The following is a 17343-nucleotide window of genomic DNA, read 5'->3' as shown; positions in this document are numbered from 1 at the left end:
AAGTTGTTATCAACTTAAGATATTAGAACTATAAGATATTTTATGTAAGCTTCCTGGCAACCACAATGGAAAAACCTGTAGTAGATACACAAAAGATTATGGTAAAGGAGCCAAAGCATACAGCCACAAAAAATCGTCAGATCACAAAGGAAGACAGCAAGAGAGGAAGCAAGGAACAAAGAATCTATAAAACAGACAACAATCAACAAAGTCACAGTAGTCAGCCCTTACCTATCAATATTTACTTTAAACATAAAGAGATTAAATTCTTCAATTGAAAGTCATAGAATGGCTAATCAATTTAAAAAAAACCACCAAGATCCAACAGTATACTGCCTGAAAGAAACTCACTTTAGTTTTAAGGACACACATAGACTGAGAGTGAAGGAATGAGAAAAGACAGGTAAAGTAAATGGTAACCAAAAGAAAGCAGGAGTAGCTATAATATATCAGACAAAATAGACTTTAAGGTAAAAATAGTCACGAGAGACAAGGAAGGTCATTAGGTAATGATAAAGAGGTCAATTCATCAAGAGAATATAACGATTGTAAATATATATGCAAACTTGAGGGCACTAACTTAGGAATAAATTAACCAAGGATGTGAAAGATCTGTACACTGAAAACTATAAAACACTAATTAAAGAAATTGAAGAAGACACAAATAAATTAATAAATAAATAAATTCATTAATACTGCTAAAATCTCCAGACTACACAAAACCATCTATAGATTCAATGCAGTCCCTATCAAGATTCCAAAGGCATTTTTCTCAGAAAAGAGAAAATCCTGGGGCCAGCCCCGTGGCCTAGTGGTTAAGTTCGCGCGCTCTGCTTCGGCAGCCCAGGGTCTCGCAGGTTTGGATCCTGGACACAAACCTAGCACCGTTCATCAAGCCATGCTGAGGCAGCATCCCACATACCACAACTAGAAGGACCCACAACTGAAAATATGTACAACTATGTACTGGAGGGCTTTAGGGAGTAGAAGGAAAAATATAATCTTTAAAAAAGAAAAAGAAAGAAAAAATAATCATAAAATTTGTGTTGAACCACAGAGACCTTGGATAGCCAAAACAATCTTGAGAAAGAACAAAGCTAGAGGCGTCATGCTTCCTGATTTCAAACTATATTACAAAGCTATAGTAATCAAAACAGTATGGTACTGACATAAAAAAAATGACACATACGCCAATGAAACAGAATTGAGAGCCCATAATAAATCCATTCTTATATGGTTAACTAATATTTGACAAGAGAGCCAAGAATACTCAATGGAGAAAAGAGTCTCCTGAATAAGTGTTGGGAAAACTGGATATTCACATGCAAAAAAAATTAAACTGAATCCCTATCTCACACCACCCCAAAATTAACTCAAAATGAATTGAAGACTGAAATTTAAGACCTGAAACTGTAAAATTCCTAGAAAAAAACATAGGGAAAATGTCTTTGACATTAGTCTTGGCAATGATTTTGGATATGACACCAAAAGCACAAGCTACGAAAGTAAGCATAAACAGGTGGGACTACATCAAATAAAACTCTTCTGCATAACAAAAGAAAAGATCAACAAAATGAAAAGGCACCCTATAGAATGTCAGAAAATATTTGCAAACCATCTATCTGATAAGGGGTTAATATACAAAATATGTAAGGAACTCATGCAACTCAGCGCAAACCCAAATAATCTAATTAAAAAATGAGTATAAGGACATTTTCCAAAGAATAGATATTTTTCCAAAGAAGATATACAAATGGCCAACATGTACGTGGAAAGGTGCTCAATATCACTATAATCATGAGGGAAATGTAAATCAAAACCACAATAAGCTATCACCTCACACCTGTAAGAACGGCTATTGTCAAAAAGGCAAGAGCTAACAAGTGTTGGTAAGGATATGAAGAGAAGGGAACATTTGTACACTGTTGGTGGGAATGTAACCTAGTGCAACCACTATGGAAAGCAGTATGGACATTCCTCAAAAAATTTAAAGAACTACCATATGATCCAGCAACTCCACTTCTGGGTATTTAGACTAAGGAAATGAAATCACTATCTTGAAGAAGTATCTTCACCCCCATGTTCATGGCAGCATTATTCACAATAGCCAAGACATGGAAGTAACCTAAGTGTCCATTTATAGATGAATGGATAAAGGAAAAAGGTATATATATGATGTGTGTGTATACGTATACACAGACACACACAATGGAATATTATTCAGCCATGGAATAAGGAAATCCTACCATTTGTGATAACTTGAATGGATCTGGAGGGCATCATGCTAAGTAAAATGTCAGGCAGAGAAAGACAAATACTGTATACTGTATGATCTCATTTTTATGTGGAATATTAAAAAAAGCTGAACTCATAGAAATAGAGAGTAGATTGGTGATTGCCAGGGCAGAGTCGGGGGGATGGGTGAAGGTAGTCGAAAGGTACAAACTTCCAGTTATGAGATGAATAAATCCTGGGAATGTAATATACAGCATGGTGACTACATTATACTATAGTTTACTTGAAAATTGCTAAAGTTGTAGATCTTAGAAGTACTCACCACACACACACACACACACACACAAACACACACAAAATGCTACCAAGTAAGGTGATGGATGTGTTGACTCACCTTATTGTGATAATCATTTCACACTATATATGTGTATCAAATCATCACATTGTACACCTTAAACTTACACAATATTATATGTCAATTATATCTCAATAAATCTGGGGAGGAAAAAGGAATGTTTATCTAACCTGAAGTCAGAAGATATTTTCCTGAAGCTGTTTTTAGAGGCTTAATTGCTTTAGTTTCAGACTGAGCTCTAGTATCCATCTCAAATTAGTGTTTGTATATGATGAGAAGTATGGACAAAGTTCATTTTTTTCTTTGTCAATAACCAAATGATCAAGTATCTTTATTGAAAATACCATCCTTTCCACAATAAATTGCAGTGATGCCTCTGTTTAAATCATGTAATCATAAACGTGAGGTGTTTCTATAGTCTCTCTTAGGTTGTATTGGTCTTTTTGTCTCTATTTGGGCCACCATCATACTGTGTTAATAACTGTAGCTTTATGCTAAGTGTGGATATATGGTAGTACAGTCCTCCAACTTTGTTCTTCTTAATGATTATCATAGCTATTCTGTGGCTTTTGCATTTCCATATAAATATTAGAATCAATCAATTTTTGCAAAGTTTTTGTTGAGATTATAATTGGAATTGCATTGAATCAATAGATCAATTTAGGGGAGAACTGACATCTTATTATACTGAGTTTTCATGAACATGATGTATGTCTTCATTTATTTAGATCTTCTTTAATTTCTCTCCACAATGTTTTATAGTTTGTCCTATAGAAGTTTTATACATCTTTCATTTGATTTCTAGGTATTTAACTTTTTTTGATGCTAATGTAAGTGGCATTATTTTTTAATTTTATTTTCTAGTTCATTTCTAGCTTATAGAAATATAATTTGTTTTTTATGTTGACCTAATATCCATTTATTATTTATAATTGCTTTTTTATAGTTTCCTTTGGATATTCTACTTAATGCTGTTATCTTTGGATAATAACTTTTATTATTCCTTTGCAAACTTTATACCTTTTATTTGTTTTTCTTGGTTTATTGCACTGACTAGACTCTCCAGCACAATGTTGAAAATAAGTTGGTAATTAAGGACATTCTTGACTTTTTCCTGAACACAGAGAGAAGGCATGTAATATTCCACCATAAGTTTTTACCTATAGTTTTTTGTAGAAATTTGTCACCAGTTTGAGGAATTTAACTTTATTGCTGATTTGCTAAGATTTTTGTTCTTGTTATTGTTGTTGTGAAAACTCTGGTATTGAATTTTATCAAGTGCTTTTGCTGCATCTACTATATGATCACATGGTCTTTCTTCTTCATTCTTTTTATGTGGTAAATTACATTGTTTGATATTCAAATATTAAACCAACCTTGCATTCCTAGGATAAACTCCACTTCACCCTGATGTGTTACCCTTTTGATATATCCTGGATTTGATTTGCTAAACTTTTGTTTAGGATTTTTTCCTATTTGTTTATGAATATAACTTTTCTTTTTTGTAATGTCCTCACCAGCCTTTGATATCAGGATTATGCTGGCCTCATAAAAGGAATTGGGAAATATTCCTTCTTTTTCATTATCCAGAAGAGTTTGTGTGACTGGTATTATTTCTCCTATAAATGTTTGGAAAAATACATTAGCAAATCATTGTGGGCTAGGAGTTTTCTTTGTGGAAAGATTTTTAATTAGGGGTTCCGTTTCTCTAATGATACAGGACTATTCAGATCTGTGTTTCTTCTTGTGCCCATTTTGATGTTACTTTTCAAGGAACCTGTCCTTTTTGTTTAAATTGTCAAATTTATTGGCCTAAAGTTGTTTACAATCTCCTATATCTTTTCCTATTATTTTACTTTCAAACTTTTTCTGTCCTTGTATTTAAAGTGTATCTCTTGTAAACAGTAAATAGATGGGTCTAATTTTGCTTAATCCTGAATCATCTTTGCTTTTAATTAGCTTGTTTAGACTCTTTCTATTTATTATAATTACTGTATTAGTTGGGTTTAAATCTACCATATTTGCTGTTTGTTTTCTACTTACTGATCTATTCTTCCTGTATTTTTCTTTTTTTTTGTTTTTGCCTTTCTTTTTATTAATGAAAAAAAATTTAATATACCGTCATTTTCTTCTGTATTAGCCTTTTAGTTATTTTGGTTGATTGAAGATGGCCATAAAGTATTTGCTACTCCACCTATTGAGAGGTGAGTGGCAATCTTTATCCTTTAATTTAGGCTATTTTAGTGGCTTGCTTTACAGCTAAAACCAGTGAAATAGAACATGACATTCTGAGACCTCTAGGTCTAGACATGCTCATTCTTGGTGAAGCTAGCCACAGGTTACAACTACCCTGAAACTGCCATACTAAGCTAGCATAAGGGAGAGGCCACCTAAAGAGATTGATGATTGGCCATCCCCAGTTCTATCAGCTATTCTATCCCACTTATCAGATGTATAAATGAAAAAGCCATCTTTGATATTCCATCTCCGGCAGATGTAACATGGAAAAAACCAAGAAACATGGCTGACAGCTAGAACTGAAGTCCCTGCCATAAAAGCCCCAGTTGAGCCATCCCAGCCATTCTCAGCTGTTCAAGTCATCTCAACTGAAGCCTTAGTCATTAAGTGAGACTTCCCTGCTATGCCATACCAGAATTCTTAACCCATAATTGTGGCACTAATAAATTGGTTTTTGTTTTACACTACTAAGTTTTGGGGTGGTTTGCTACACCGTAATAGAGTTCTAGAGCAGATACATATCCTTTTGATGGAGTAACCTAGAGTTTACAATATGTATCCTTGACTAATTAGTGTCAACCTTAAGTTAGTACATTTACCTTTTCCAGAACAATGCAAGAATATCATTACAGGTTAACTCCCTTTATCATCTTTTCATTTTGTGCTATTATTGTCAGATATTTCACTTACAATTTTGTTTTACATACCAGAAGACATTATTTTTCTTGTTTTAAACAGTCAGCATTCATTTTTTTGTTGTAGTAAAATACATATATCATAAAATTTACCATTTAACCACTTTTAGCTGTACAATTCAGTGAACATTAAGTACATTCATAATGTTATGCAGCCATCACCACTATCCATTTCTAGAACTTTTTCATCATCCCAAACAGAACCTCCTATACCCAAAAATAATAACTCCCCATCCTCCCCTGCTGCCCAGACCATGGTAACCTCTATTCTACTTTCTGTCTTTATGAATTTGTCTATTCTGGGTACTTCATATATGTAGATTTGTCTTTTTGTGTCTGGCTTATTTCGTTTAGCATAATGTTTTCAAAGTTCATCCAATTTACAACAAATGTCAGAATTCCATTCCTTTTAAGGCTGAATAATATTCCATTATATTGTAAATACCACATTTTGTTTATCCATTTCTCTGTTAGTGGACATTTGGGTTGTTTCCATCTTTTGGCTGTTGTAATACTGATGTGAAAACTGTTGTACAAGTATCTATTTGAGTCCCTTTCAGTTCTTTTGGGTACATATCTAGAAGTGAAATTGCTGGATCATTGTAATTCTATCTTTAACTTTTTGGAGGAAGCACCAAACTGCTTTTCACTGTGGCAGCACCATTTTACATTCCTATCAGCAATGCACAAGGTTTCCAATTTCTCCAGACTTTTGCCAACATTTATTTTCTGTTGTTTTGTTGATATCCATCTTAATGGATGTGGAGTTGTATCTCATGTTTTTATTTCCTTAATGACTATTGATATTGAGCATCTTTTTGTGTGCTATTGACCATTTGTAAATCACTTTGGAGAAACGTATATTTAAGACCTTTGCCATTTTTTAACTGAATTGTCTTTTGTTGTTGAGATGTAGGAGTTATTTATGTAATTTGGATATTAGTCCCTTACAGATATCTGTTTGGCAAATATTTTCTTCCATTCTGTGGATTGCTTTTTCACTCTTTTGACATTGTCCTTTGATGCACAAAAGTTTTTAACTTTGACATAGTCCAACTTATCCTTTTTTCTTCTTTTGTTGCTTGTGCTTTTTGTATCATGTCCAAGAAATCATTACCAAATCCAGTATCATGAAGCTTTTCCCCTATATTTTCTTCTAAAAATTTTATGGTTTTAGTTCTTGTCTTTAGGTCTTTGATCCATTTTGAGTTAATTTCTCTATACAGTATAAGGTAGGGGCCCAATTTCATTCTTTTTCATGTGGATATCCAGTTTTTCCAGCTCCATTTGTTGAAAAGACTATCCTTTCTCCGTTAATGATCTTGGCACCCTTGTTAAAATCAATCGATCATATATGTGAGAGTATATTTTTGGGCTCTCTATTCTGTTGCATTGGTTTATGTGTCTGTCCTTATGCCAGTACCAAACTTTTGATTACTGCAGCTTCATACTAAGTTCTGAAATCAGGAAGTGTTAGTCTTCCAATTTTGTTCTTCTTTTTCAAGATTGCTTTAGCTATTTGGGGGTCCCTTGAGATTCCACATGAATTTTAGAAGTGGCTGTTCTAGTTCTTCAGAAAATGCCATTGAAATTTTAGCAGGGATTGCACTGATTCTGTAAATAGCTTTGGGTAATATTGTCATCTTAACAATTTTAAGTCTTCCAATCCAGGCACATGGCATGTCTTTCCGTTTATTTATGTCTTCTTTAATTTCAGTATTTATTTTTACTTCTCCAGATGTTTACCCTTTCCAGGTCCCTTCATCTCTTCCTGCAGTTCTGTGCTTCTAAAGAATACCATAAATGGTATTACTTTCCTACAACTTGAGGAATTCCCTGTAGTAGTTCTTACAGAGAAGAACTTCTGTAAAAAATTCTTTGTTTTATTTGTCTGAAAATATCTTTATTTCACTTTTATTTTCAAAGAATATTATCACCATGCATAGAAATCAAGGTTACCATGTTTTTGAGGGGTTTTTTCCTCCTTAGCACCTTCAAGCTGAATTCCATTCTATTCTGGCTTCCATAGTTTCTCTTCAAAAGTCAAGAATCAAGTTTTACTCTTTCTATCCTGAAAGTAATGTGTCTTTTATTCTATGGCTTCTTTTAAATTGCCTTTTTGTCTTTGGTTTTTAGCAGTTTAACCGTGATATGCCTATGTGTCATTTTCCTGCTTGATCAAGTTGACAATAGAATAATCTAGCTGAGTCTACCCTTTGTCACCCTGGCATCCATACACTCCTCTTATAACCATATTTAACTTCCAAATAAAGTTAATGTTAAAATTATGCTTCCACCTAACATGATACAACTATCCCTCACATAGGCCAAAACCTGTTAACCCTCTTCCCAAAAGTAGCGTTATCCATCTTTGGATCATTTTTTATTCCGTTTCCTGCTTAGTCATACTCTACCTATGATATCTTGTAATTTAAATATTAGATGTAAAGTTAAGCGTTTAGATTTATTTCCTATTGCTGCTATAAAAATTACCACAAACTTAATAGCTTTAAATAACAAAAATTTATCATCTTACACTTCTGGAGACCAAAAGTCTGAAATGATCTCATAGAGCTAAAATCAAGGTGTCAGTAGGGCTGTGTTCTCCCTAGAGGCTTTAGGGAACAATTTATTTTCTTGCCTTTTCCAGCCTCTAGAGGCTGCCCACATTCCTTGGCTCATGGCCTTCTTCCAACTTCAAAGCCATTTCCAAGAGATAGCTATTGAGTCTGTCTCACATCGCATCACTCTGACACTGACTCTTCTGCCTCCCTCTTTCACTTATACGGATGCTTTTTCCACTTATACAGACCTCCTCCCCTTTTTTTTTGGTGTGTTAGTTCAGTGACATGAGGAACCCCAGATGGCCATGTGTTGGTATCTGCTTCCATTTTAATGGAACTATTGGTGTGTACCTTGGTGGAAGCATTTCCATGGGTGCTAAGACTTTTATATCCACAGAGCCCAAAGGTATAAGAACAGAAAGCAAAATTTTCACTAGTTTATCACTAGAGGTAATACTGGGAGGGAACCACTTCTATTTCCACCCCTTGATTCTCAGACTCATAAATGCTGGCTGTAGGAGAAATGACATCATATGTTGGTTGTTCAGAGTATATACTGTTACATGGAGGACATCATCCTAGTCTGAAAAGTCTTATCCCTGGAATTCTAACTGTAACTAAGTTCCCAAAATGCCATTCCACCGTTCTGTCAGGCCAGTTACTTTAGGTTGAAGGGGAACAAGGTAATATCAGTGAATTTCATGAGTATGGGCCCATCTATGTTCTACATTTGCTGTGAAGCAAGTTCTCTGATCATAAGCAATGCTATGCGGAATACTGTGACAGTGAATAAAGCATTTTGAAAGTGCAGAGATGGTGGTTTTGTGGAACCATCGTGCACAGAGGGGAAAGTCTCAATTCCAGTGAGAATAAAGTGTGGCCCGTGGAAGTGTTCCAACTAATAAGTGTGCCACAAGGAAGCTGGCTAATGCCCCCAAGGAATGATGCCATATCAGGGACTCAGTGTTGGTCCTACTTTGGCAAAGTAGGCATTCAGTAATGACAGTAGCCAGGTCTGGTGAGTAGAAACCCATGTTGCTGAACCCATGAAAAGCCTCCATTCCTGCTGCCCTGGTCACTTTGTTCATGAGCCCTTTGGGCAAGGAGAGCAGTGACTGGGGAAAAAGGCTGACTGACTACGAAGAACAAGTCATTTTGCCCACCTGATTATTAAGATTCCTCTCTGCTGAGATTGCTCTTTGGTGAGCATTCACATGAAACACAAATGTCTTCATACTTGGTCCCCATTTGGAGGGGTCTGACCTCTTCCCTAGACCTTCTTGTCACCAATTTTCTAACCATGGTCTTTCCATATCCTTGATCATCTAGCCAAGACATCAGTCACTTCCCCTCTGTAGATTTGTACCTTTGGCCACCTTTCCTTCCAGGCACAATGCACAACCAGGTATGCTGCTCGAGATTCTGTCTCCAGGAAGGATTTCTCTTCATCCCTGTCCTTCAGGCCCACCCCTGAGTGAGGCCGTGGTATATATGGAACTTCCAATGGGTCCCACTTTTCACTTGACCTCCTGCAGCCTGCTAGGTCTTGAGTTTGACCAACAGAATGCGGATAAGTAATGCTGTGTGACTTCCAAGACAAAGCCTTAAGAAGCCTTGCAATTTCTACTTTCTCTCTCTCTTTGGTACTCTGAAATCTCCATGCTGTGAAGAAACTCAAACTGAAAGTCTGTGTGGAGAGAAGCCCACCCATCCCCGATGTTCCAACAAACCAAGCTGAAGCCTGGATATGTGTGTGAGGCCGTAATAAATCACCCAGCTCCAGCGGATCTGGCAGCTGGCTACAGCCACTTATGTGAGTTGAAGCAAGACCAGCAGAAGTTCCCTGTCAACCGACAGGAAGTTGCTGTTGCTTTAAGCCACTAAGTTTTGGGGTGGTTTGTTATGCATCATTAGATAACTGATACAGTAATCTACATATTTAGAAGATATCATTCAGATTTTAAACCATCATAAATTTTTCTGCATATTCAGTTTGGGGTTTTACTTAGGGGAAATTTTATCTTCCTTTCAGAAAGAATATTATTTGTTTTGATGTGAACCGCACCATTTTCCACAGGCAATTGCAGTGGGGCTTCAAATTATCACACTGGTGCTATGGATTACTTTGGTTTGGATTTATTTGATTTAATTTAACATAAGCAAACTGGAGGCAGGGGAGAAGTTCACCAAGGGTTCTTAAGGGTTTTTTAAGGGAATAGGATATGAGGAGAGGGTTATGACTGAAATCGTTTTCCAAGATAGAAGAATTGTTTGGAGTTGTTTGACTAAATTTGTGCTAACATGACAAGTAGATAGAGTTTGTAAATCAGTGGAATTACTACAGGAACGAGGATGATTCTGTATTGATAATAATAGATAATATTTATGGAGTGATTTCTGGTGCCAGAAGTTGTTCTGGGTACTTTACAAATATTAACTTATTTATTCCTCACCACAGCTGTATGAGATAGCTACTATCATTCCCATTTTTCAGATGAGAAACTGAGCAGAGAGGTTAAGCAACTTGTCAAAGGTCACCCAGCTAGTAAGTACTAACAGTGGAACCCAGATATTATGCCATACTCAGTGTTCTTAACTACTGTATTTTGTCTTTCTCCTAGATTACTCTGGAGTATACAGAAGTGACCCAACCAAAGTTCTGGATAGTTTATTTATAGCTGCTAGTGATACAATTACAAATTTAAGGGTAAAACTCTTGTGAGAATAATACCAGTATTGCCTGGCTAGTCAGAGCAAACCCTGAGTGGATAATATTTCTTTCTTTCTTTCTTTCTTTTTCTTCTTCTTCTCCTCAAAGCCCGCCAGTACGTAGTTGTATATTCTAGATGTAGGTCCTTCTGGCTGTGCCATATGGGACGCCACGTCAGCATGGCTTGATGAGCTGTGCCATGTCTGTGCCCAGGATCCGAACTGGTAAAACCCTGGGCTGCCGAAGTGGAGAGCGTGAATTAACCACTCGGCACGGGGCTGGCCCAGATAATATTTCTAAAATCTAGTTTACATATATAAAATCTATTTTATGGTTTTTACTCATTTTGCCCTAATTAGAAAAAAAGCTAATTAGAGGTAGAAAATCCAGTTTTGACCACAAAATCTTATGTTTGAACTTTTAGAATGTTGCTGTATTCCAACACTTTAAAAGTCTGATTAATATAAGAAGACAAGGGGAGCCACGTCACATAATGAGATACATTAATCCTAAAGAGGTAAGGACATTATTTATTGATACAGCATCTTTTCTCCCCCCTTAAAAATGTATGGCTACTTTATAAATTCAATGTGCTTGTATTTGTTTCTTTTTTAAAACTTTTTAATTGAAGATTACATCCATGTAGAAAAGTTCATAAAACATAGATGGATAGCTCAGTGAATCATCATAAGCAAACACCTGTGTAACCATCAACCAGATCAATGTTTTCATACTTCAGTCCGCTGCCTTCAGGTGTTCTTCAAATCACTGCCAACTCCCTTCTTTGAAAAAGTAACCATTATTTTGAATACTAGCATTGTACTTCAGTTTTCTGTTTTTAAACTATATATAAACAGAATCCTATAGGACTCTTTTGTATCTGGCTTTGTTCATTCAACATTATGTTTGTGTAGCTAAATTTCATTCATTTTATTAAAAATTATGACTATTCCATTTTATGAATATACTGCTGTTTATTCATTCTACAGTTAATTGACATTTGGATTTTTTCCAGTTTGAGACTATTATAAAGACTATTTCTGAGAATATTCTTATTCGTGTCTCCTGGTACACATGTGCATGAATTTCTTTTGCTTTCAGCTCCATCTAGAAATGGAAATGCTGGGTGACAGGATATTTTCCATTACTGTACTAATTTACTTCACCATCAGCAATCTTTCAGAATTCCTTGTGCTCTGCATCCTTATCAACACAATATTGTCAGTTTTTTAATTTGCATTTCCCTGATTACTAATAAAGTTGAGCATCTTTTTGAGAAGTTTGGGTCCTGGTTAAACTTCTCTGTGCTCTTTCAGGCCTGACCGCAGGCTTTACCTCACAGGCCTCACAGGGGAAATCTGCCCCTCCTTGCACCAGACTTGGCGCGCAGCCAATGTGCTACAGCCTCTGAAGGGTGTTACAGTGAAGGATTCAGGCCCCTGGCCAGTGCTGCCCTTTGGCAAATTTACATTTCCAGCCCCAGTGCTTTCATTCCTAGCTCTCTTTGTCTGAGGCCTTGGGCAGAGGTCTTCAGGCGCCTCTGCTGAGAGCTCTTTAGCAGGAAACCTTGAAGATGCTTTCCCTCCTCTGACTCAGTCTGCTTTGACCTTCCTCCCTCAGTTCCTCCCCATCCACCACCCAACACAAATACTCACCTCACGGTCCATAAAGCTGCCTGAGCCTTTTGTTCCAGACTCCCTCAGCAGTGAGAGGACACCCACGTCTGTGCTGATCCACCTCAATCTCCACCCGTGTGCAGTTTTGTGGCAGAAAATGGAACAGGTGGAGTTGTTGCTTCCTCCAGTCTTAACTTTAACTCTTGCTTATACCATCACAGTAGGTATTTAAAAGCTTTCTTTCCCTTTTTGCATGTTTCCCTGTTTGGTTACTCTGACTACTGACAGCTCAGCTCTCTCTGTCTCTCAGATCAGCTGAGCTCCTGACATTCTTTATTTAATGTCTTTTATGTGTATATTGTCTCTCTTATTCTTATTGGTTTTAAGCAGTTCCTTACATATTCTTTACAAAAGCCCTTTGTCAGTTATCTGTGTTAGACATACTGTTTTTTACTCTATGATTTGACTTGTCCCTCTTTTAATAGAGTCTTTTCATTGAACTTTTTATTATGAGAAACATCAAACATTTACAAAAGTAGGAAGAATAAAGTAATAAACCACCATGTACCCATCACCCAGCTTCAACAATTAGCAGTTCATGGTCAGTCATCTGCACCTCCACCTACTTTCCCCAACCCCTAGGTTAATATTTTGAAACAAGGCTGTCTTTTGATGAACAGAGTTCTTACTTTTAATATAGTCCAATTTATCAATCTTGTTCTGTATGGTTAGTGCTTTTTGATAAATTTTCCCAACCCCGAGATCATGAAAATATATTCTTACGTTATGTAAACTTTATTGATTTGCTTTTCATACTTAGATCTGCGATCCATCTGCGATTGATTTTTTGTGTATGGTGTAGCTAGCGGTCACTTTCATCTTCTTCCATATAGATATCCAAATGATTAAACACTATTAAAAAGGTGGTCCTTTCTCCATTGCTCTGCAGTGCCACTTTTATCATAAATCAAGTGACCATATATGTATGAATCTGTTTCTGAGTTCCCTATTCTGTTCCATTGGTCTATTTTTGTATTACTATAGCTTTATAACAAGTCTGTTACATAGCAGAGAACTCCCATCTTATAATTCTTTTTCAAGAAGACACTTCCAGGCTATTCTTGGATGCTTTGTATTTCCATGTAAATTTTAGAATTAACTTGTCAAGTTACACGCACACAAAATATCCACCATCATGGAAAATAGTGGAGTAGGGAGCTCTAAGAATAACTGTCAGAATCAACTTTATTGGAATTCTGGAATCTACTTTAAAAAAACTTAGGGCAACCAGGAGAGTGCTTAATGAGGAAAGAGGCTGCTAAATTTTGGTGAGGAAGCATTGCTGTCTTTTTGCTTACCCACCTAACATGCCCCCCTCCCCAGCTTGATGGCAGTTGTGAGGACAAAGGTGCACAGTCCTAGTGTGGCTTTCTGGGGCTGGAGATCAAATACAGGCCTTGTTCTCAAAGATTTGTGGCGATGTATTCTTGCATATCTGGCCCTTCCTTGAGGGCCCTGCGCAGAAGCTTGCCTTTGTCTCACTCCTCTGTGCAGTCCCGGAGCCGGCCGGCTCCCAGCCGCCTGAGGCAAGGGATGGCAGACAGGGCAAGGACGGGCAGACCCAGAAGCCTGGGAAGACGAAGATACATGGAGGTGTGTGAACAAATAAAGAATATATGTTAAGAAAGAAAACCAGATAGAAAGCAGATTAACAATTGCCAGGGAGTGGGGAAGGGGGAGAGGGAATGGGGAGTGACTGCTTAATGGATATGGGGTTTCCTTTTGGAGTGATGAAAATGTCCTGAAAAGATAGGCTATACAATGCTGTGAATTTACTAAATGCCACTAATGGCAAATTTATATGGTGTGTATTTTACCACAAGTTAAAAAAATCTATTGGGATTTTGATTGCGATTGTATTGAATATTTACATCAATTTGAGGAAAACTGACATCTTAACAATATTGAGACTTCCAATCCATGAACATTTGTGGGAAGCATGGAGATATGTTGCCCAGATTCCTCTTCACAAGTGGACTTACTTCCCAGTCGCAAGGAGTGCAGTCAGCAGACAGACTCCGGCTGTGAGCATCTTTGGTTTCTGCCCTGCTTGGGGAGAACTGCCTCACCCTAGGGCAGTCCACACCCAGTGACCAAGCAGTGAGTGTGGGGGTGGGAGAGGGGAGGGGGATACAAAGACCAGTCTGGGGTGGAACAACTCTGTTGGGCAGTATTCACTCTAGAGCTCCCTGCAAGATTGGCTCAGGCTTTGTGGGGCCTGCATTGTAGTTCAAACTCTTCTTTCCCCTTCCTTTCAGAGGTGTTGATCCCTAATAAACATGTGGCACCTGAACTTCACATCACCCCTTCTTTAGAAACCCCACCCTGCAACATTATTTAGCTCTTCTGTAATTTCTCCCAACAGTGCTTCATAGTTTCCTGTGCTTGCACATCTTTTGTTAGATTTATACCTACTTTTCGTGCTTCTATACATGGTAATTAGAAAAATTTTATTTTCCAATTTTTGTTGCTAGCGTAGAGGAAGATAATCAATTTTTGTTTATTAGCTTTGTTCCCAGAAACTTTGCTATCCTTATTTATTAATTCTAATAATTTGTACATAGATTCTTCTGGATTTTCTACATAAACAAGCATGCCATCCTCAAATAATGAGTTTTATTTTTTCCTTTCCAAGCACTATACATTTTCTTTCTTTTTCTTGCCCTTCTGCACTAACTAGAGCCTTCAGTAAATTGGTGAATAGAAGTGTAACCACTGTCTCATTCCTGCTTTCAAAGGGAAAGGGCTCAATAGTTCATCAAGTAGGAGGTGTGCTGTGGGTGTCATACTAGAAAACTTTTATCTAAGAAAGTTCCCTTCTCTTCTTATGGAGCTAAGAGTTTTGTTTTTTCCTTTCAGTCCAAGAATGGAGATTAAATTTTATGAAACATTTTCCTACTTTGAGATAATTATTTTTCTTTTATCTGACTGTTAAACCTACTTAGCATTCCTGGAATACACACATTTTACTCATAATGTCTTATCCTTTTTAAATATCACTAAATTTAGTTTGCTAATATTTTGCTTAAATTTTTGCACTTTGTTCATGCAGAACATGTACATTCTCATACTATCTCTATTAGATTTAGCTGGCATCCTAAAACAGGTTGGGAAATGTTCCTTCTCTGTTTCTTTTCTTTTTTTTTTTTAAACATTGAATGTTATTCCTTCCTTAGATGTTTGGAAGGATTTGCCAGTGAAGCCATCTGTACCAGAGGTTTTCTTTGTGGGAAGACTTTAAATTATAAATTCAGTTTATAGTTATAGGTCTATTCATATTTTGTACTTTTTCTTGTGCTAGTTTTGATTAGTTGTATTTTCCTAGGAAGTTGTGCATTTCATCTAAATTTTCAAGTTTATTTGCATAAAATGATTCATAATATCCTCTTATGATTCTTCTAATGTCTTAGAATCTGTAATAGTTTCTCTTTATTTCATTCTTGATATTGGTTATTTCTGTCTTCTGTTTCTTATTTCTTATTTTTTATTGAAATATATTTGACATACAACATTGTGTAAATTTAAGGTGTACAACATGTTAATTTGATACATTTACATATTGTAATATGATTGCCATTGTAGCAATAATTAGCACCTCTATTACGTTATATAATTCTTTCTTTTTAGTGGTTGAAATAATTAAGTTCTAGTCTCTGTTGATGCAAATAATCCATAACCAATGTATAAATCAAAATTTGGGCGAGTTTATTATGAGCCTGTCCTGAGGACCATATAGCCCCGGAGAGTCCTTTCACAAAGAAAGGGAGCACTCCAAAGAAGTGGGGGTGTACAGAGTGGTTATATATTGTCAAAGAGCATGTATCACACATGATTGGAATGTCTCTTTTACAATAGTCACAAGATTGCTTTGCCAGCACAGCAGTTTGGTGAACACAGCAGGTCAGTGGTCTCAAGTTGGGTAGTCACAAGGTGAGCCCAACAGGTCAGCAATCAATCCTTAGTTTAGGGAGAGATGCTTATCCTTGAGGAAATGCTGATGTAGGGGAAGTTACATCTTTATCTTTAAGGGCATTGTTCTGTTCTTTGGGACATAGTAAATACTTAAAGCAGATATACGGTGCATGCTCAATGACCACATTGGGCCCTTTTGGAAAAACAAGTTTATGCCGAATTAGTTTTACACCAAACGCCTTCCTCATATACTCCAGTATATCCTGTTGCTTGTTATTTATTTATCATCTCTCATCAGGTTTGTTGATTATAATACAGTATTGTTGTCTATATTCTCTATACTGTGCATTAGATCTCTAGGGCTTATTTACTTATTGCACGTTTGTACCCTTAAAGAACATCTGTCTTATCCTCCTACCTCCCATCCCCTGATAACCACCATTTTACTCTCTTTTTTAAAGATTTTATTTTAGTTTTTTTCCTTTTTCTCCCCAAAGCCCCCCAGTACATGGTTGTATATTCTTTGTTGTGGATCCTTCTAGATGTGGCATGTGGGACGCTGCCTCAGCATGGTTTGATGAGCAGTGCCATGTCCGCGCCCAGGATTCAAACTAACGAAACACTGGGCCGCCTGCAGCGGAGCGCGTGAACTTAACCACTCGGCCACGGGGCCAGCCCCTTTACTCTCTTTTTTTATGAGTTTAGCTTTTTGTAGATTCCACATATAAGTGATATCATACAGTACTTGTCTTTCTGTCTGACTTATCTCACTTAGCATGTGCTCCAGGTCCATCCATGTTGTCGCTAATGGCAGGGTGTCTTTTCTCATGGCTGAATAATATTCCATTGTGTGTGTGTGTGTGTGTATACACACCACATCTTCTTTATCCATTCATCCATTGATGGGCACTTAGGTTGTTTCCATATTTTGGCTATTGTGACTAACACTGCAATAAAT

General features: G+C 36.8%; 1 protein-coding gene across 4 annotated transcripts in view; it reads left to right on the top strand.

Moving 5' to 3' along the window:
* The window catches only part of C6H11orf65 (chromosome 6 C11orf65 homolog), an 84879-nt gene that overhangs the window by 31452 nt on the left and 36084 nt on the right, over positions 1–17343 (top strand). For 3 of the 4 annotated variants that reach the window (XM_070624847.1, XM_070624848.1, XM_070624849.1), the window contains one exon: positions 11222–11314. The exons of the other annotated variant lie outside the window; for it this stretch is intronic. In XM_070624847.1, coding sequence (XP_070480948.1) covers positions 11222–11314 — 93 coding nt within the window. The remainder of the gene's footprint in view (positions 1–11221; positions 11315–17343) is intronic. 4 annotated transcript variants of the gene reach the window in all.

The sequence above is a fragment of the Equus przewalskii genome, chromosome 6 (assembly GCF_037783145.1).
Source record: "Equus przewalskii isolate Varuska chromosome 6, EquPr2, whole genome shotgun sequence".
Lineage (NCBI taxonomy): Eukaryota > Metazoa > Chordata > Mammalia > Perissodactyla > Equidae > Equus > Equus przewalskii.
This window is presented reverse-complemented; position numbering and strand designations above follow the sequence as displayed.